The sequence below is a fragment of the Tursiops truncatus genome, chromosome 11, assembly GCF_011762595.2.
Source record: "Tursiops truncatus isolate mTurTru1 chromosome 11, mTurTru1.mat.Y, whole genome shotgun sequence".
NCBI lineage: Eukaryota > Metazoa > Chordata > Mammalia > Artiodactyla > Delphinidae > Tursiops > Tursiops truncatus.
In genome coordinates, this window is record NC_047044.1 from 28,023,474 (window position 1) to 28,027,494 (window position 4,021).

Sequence of the window (4,021 nt, forward strand, 5' to 3'; positions counted from 1 at the left end):
ACGCTCTTCCGGCCTTTGGAACCAGCCACACAGACTCGGCATGGGGACGGGATGTAAACACCGAGTACAGCTAGCGGCCGGTGCCGTGCAGGCCGATCCGTGCCGCCGGCGCGGGTGTAGACAGCCTGAGCCGGGCGGCTTTTATCTGCACAGCATTAAGCCTCCTTGCAGGCGAGCCTGGGCAGCGCACTCCTTCAGAAGACGCGCTGGCGCGGCGCCTAGACTTGCTGAAGCGAGAAGGAGGGGCGAGGGCTGGGGGCGGGGCTTTCACACGCGCACCCTGTTTCCTCCGTCCCCCGCCACTGCTCCCCCTTCTCCGGCTGCCACTCGGGGGTTTATTTGTTTACAAGCGGATTACGTCAGCTCCTCCCTCTCTTCCCGGTCTATGGGCCCGCCCCCTGGCCCCTTTTTCCCGCCCCCTCCGGCTCCGAATCTGCTTGCGTCACAATGGTGCGATCTCCGGAATGGCTGGAGTCGGCCGTCACGCTCCCGCCACGCCACTTCCTTTCCGCGGCGCTATAAAAAGTGATGCACGGCCTCTGCTTCTCTTTGCCGGTCTAAGCTGGAAATGCAATTGTTTGAACCTTCGGAGGCTGCGGAGCTGGAGGCGGAGGCGGCTGGGGAGGTCCGAGCGATGTGACGAGGTCGTCGTCGCTCATCTTTTCCTCTCTCCTGCCGCCTCCTACCTCAAAAATAACTTTTTTACTATAAAGAAAGGAGAAAAAAAGTAGCCGTTCGCGCCTCACGCCCTCTCTCTCTCTCAGCCCTCTGACCTGTGAGGGAGCCCGGGGTGGCCGCTCCGCCGTCGGGGTCGCGCCGCCGAGCCCCGGCCGCCCCGGGCCGCCCCCGCCCGCCGCCCCCATGCATCCCTTCTACACCCGGGCCGCCACCATGATAGGCGAGATCGCCGCCGCCGTGTCGTTCATCTCCAAGTTCCTCCGCACCAAGGGGCTCACGAGCGAGCGACAGCTGCAGACCTTCAGCCAGAGCCTGCAGGAGCTGCTGGCAGGTGAGCAGACCACGGCGGGAGGGCGATGGGCGCCGGGGAACGCCGCCGCACATCCCCGGGCCGAGCCGTCGGGGCCGCGGGAGTCTCGGTGGCGCCGCGCTCGGGTCCGGCCGCGGGACGGTGGGTGGCGCGCTGGGCGGTCGCTAACGGCGGGTCCCGAGGAGGGTTTGGGGGCTGGGCCGAGGGCGCTCCCTCCTCCCCCCACGGCTGGCAAACCGAGGGGAGAAGAAAATAGACGCACAACAAAGAAACTAAAGCCGACCGAGTCTGGAGCTGTGGTCTTCGGACGGTCCGCGGGTTTGGGGGACAAAGGAGCCGCGGGGCTGGGGTTGGTTCGACGCCCCCTTTCCCCAATCCCGTCCAACCGTTGCGGGCTCGGCGGCCCGGCCCCGGGGTGGGAAAGCGCGCCGCTGCCCCGAAGCCAGCCCGGGACGGACGTGCCGTCTCCCCCCTTCTCCTACCCCTTCCCATTAATCATCGGATTTGTCACCGGTGCAATTACAGCCCTGCCCAGAGCGTGGTTTAGGGTTGGTTGTTTTACTTCCCTTCGGGGTTAACAGTCTGGTGGCGCTTCTCTCCTCCAAAGCTGTAAACCCCATTGTGTGCGTCTGGGGTGGGGTGGGGAAAGTAAACAGGCTCCTGGCTGGCGGAGGCTGCGCGCCTGATTCCCGTTTTGGCGGCCCAACCGGTTGGTTCCCGGAGATTGTTTTGTCCCGTACTACTGCTATTTCTAAAACCCGGCCCGCGTTTCCCATCCCCGCACACGCGCAGCCGCGAACGCGATGCTGGGCATTTAAAAAAGTTGATAGTTCGCATTTTCACTCCAAGGAGCCAGCGGAAGAAGGAAACTACGGCGGGAACCAGCAGTAACGGTGTCTAAGCATTGTTTTCTCTGTTCTTTTCTTCTATAGAACATTATAAACATCACTGGTTCCCAGAAAAGCCCTGCAAGGGATCAGGTTACCGCTGTATTCGCATCAACCATAAAATGGATCCTCTGATTGGACAGGCAGCACAGCGGATTGGACTGAGCAGTCAGGAGCTGTTCAGGCTTCTCCCAAGTGAACTCACACTCTGGGTTGATCCTTACGAAGTGTCCTACAGAATTGGAGAGGATGGCTCCATCTGTGTGCTGTACGAAGCCTCACCAGCAGGAGGTAGCACCCAAAACAGCACCAACGTGCAAATGGTAGACAGCAGAATCAGCTGTAAGGAGGAACTTCTCTTGGGCAGAACAAGCCCTTCCAAAAACTACAATATGATGACTGTATCAGGTTAAGATATAGTCTATGGATGCATCATCTTATAATGGATGGATAAATTTGATTTTTGCTTTGGGTGGGCTCCTCTTGGGGATGGATTATGGAATTTAAACCATGTCACAGCTGTGAAGATCTGGCACAAGATAGAGTGGTAAAAAAAATTTTTAAGTGACAGTGCCATAGTTTGGACAGTACCTTTCAATGATTTAATAGCCTGTGAGTCCAAGTAAATGATCACCTTATTTGCTAGGGAGTGAAGTCCTAGGGTGGTTTTAGTTTCTCCCAGACATGATACCTAAATTTTTACATCAGTCCCTTTAACGCAAATCTGTGTTTCAAAGAACCTTTCTCTGCAGTAGAACTTGCAGAGAAAATTTGCACTATGACACTTAAAGTTGTTATCCTTTCTGGCAGCTCAATAGGAAAGCTCAACATTTTAAACATGGTAGTACTGGAAATTTTATGACAAGATTTTTACCTAGCACTTAAATATGTATAAATGTACATAAGACAAACTAGTAAGCATGACCTGGGGAAATGGTCAGACCTTGTATTATGTTTTTGGCCTTGAAAGTAGCAAGTGACCAGAATCTGCCTTGGCAACAGGCTTTAAAAAAGACCCTTAAAAAGACACTGTCTCAACTGTGGTGTTAGCACCAGCCAGCTCTCTGTACATTTGCTAGCTTGTAGTTTTCTAAGACTGAGTAAACTTCTTATTTTTAGAAAGTGGAGGTCTGGTTTGTAACTTTCCTTGTACTTAATTGGGTAAAAAGTCTTTTCCACAAACCACCATCTATTTTGTGAACTTTGTTAGTCATCTTTTATTTGGTAAATTATGAACTGGTGTAAATTTGTACAGTTCATGTATATTGATTGTGGCAAAGTTGTACAGATTTCTATATTTTGGATGAGAAATTTTTCTTCTCTCTATAATAAATTGTTTCTTATCTTGGCATTTTAATTAATCTCTTGTCATGATTACAGAGGTTCAGCTAAAAGAAATATATTTCTCAGAAGACTTAGTTTCTGTAAGCCATGTGAATGTCAGTTGCACACTGGTCATGCTGAAAAACATTTGATAAGGAGTGAAGATGATCTGTGTATACATATTTAGGTGTTGGAAGATAAACACAGGGGTAACATGATTTTTCAAAAGTTCTAAAGTGAAAACATGGACACATTCCCAGGCTAATGAAATGAGGATAAGAGACAAAGGTAACATCAACCAAAAAGAATGATACTCAAAGGATTACATTTCACTGCTTCCCTGTTGAAGTGAAGATATAAATGTTCTATTGTGGCCCACCTTTGAAAAACAGTTATTTTGCCCCATGGATTCCTTGTTCAATTAGAAAACCCTGGGGCAGGTGACCCGTAGCCTTAACCACCAGGCTATAATCACTGCACAGAGATTGGTTGCTTTTTGCCTTTCGTCAGCTGCAAGATTTACATAAAAATCACTTAAGCTGGAATTCAACAAAAGGTATGTTTGAATTTTTATTCTGAAATTGAAATGCTGAGTTTTTGATTCCTCATTTTCAGACTTATTTCAGATAAGTACTAAGAACCTAAATGAAACAAATGAACGTTGAATGCTGGAGTGTAGGTTACTCCACTACCCCATATGATAAAGCTTGTTTTTAATTCTTTGGCTGTAGGAGGACAACATGGTTTTTCAGTGAAAATTAAAAATGGAAAATTTTGTTTTTCTCTACACAAGTAACGTATTAACATATAGTGACTTTTGGGG

At 50.1% G+C, this 4,021-nt stretch overlaps 1 protein-coding gene across 1 annotated transcript; it reads left to right on the top strand.

Moving 5' to 3' along the window:
- Window positions 1-576: 576 nt before the first annotated feature.
- BTG1 (BTG anti-proliferation factor 1) lies at window positions 577-3,232 on the top strand. Its single transcript, XM_019952568.3, has 2 exons — window positions 577-1,009; window positions 1,921-3,232. Exons 1-2 carry the CDS (start codon window positions 862-864, stop codon window positions 2,286-2,288), a joined length of 516 nt encoding a protein of 171 aa, XP_019808127.1. The 5' UTR covers window positions 577-861; the 3' UTR covers window positions 2,289-3,232.
- The last annotated feature ends 789 nt before the right edge of the window (window positions 3,233-4,021 follow it).

Coding starts and splice junctions, on each gene's coding strand:
- BTG1 (XM_019952568.3), top strand. CDS start 862: ATGCATCCCTTCTACACCCGGGCCGCCACCATGATAGGCGAGATCGCC. Junction 1,010..1,920: donor CCTGCAGGAGCTGCTGGCAG/GTGAGCAGACCA, acceptor TTTCTTCTATAG/AACATTATAAACATCACTGG.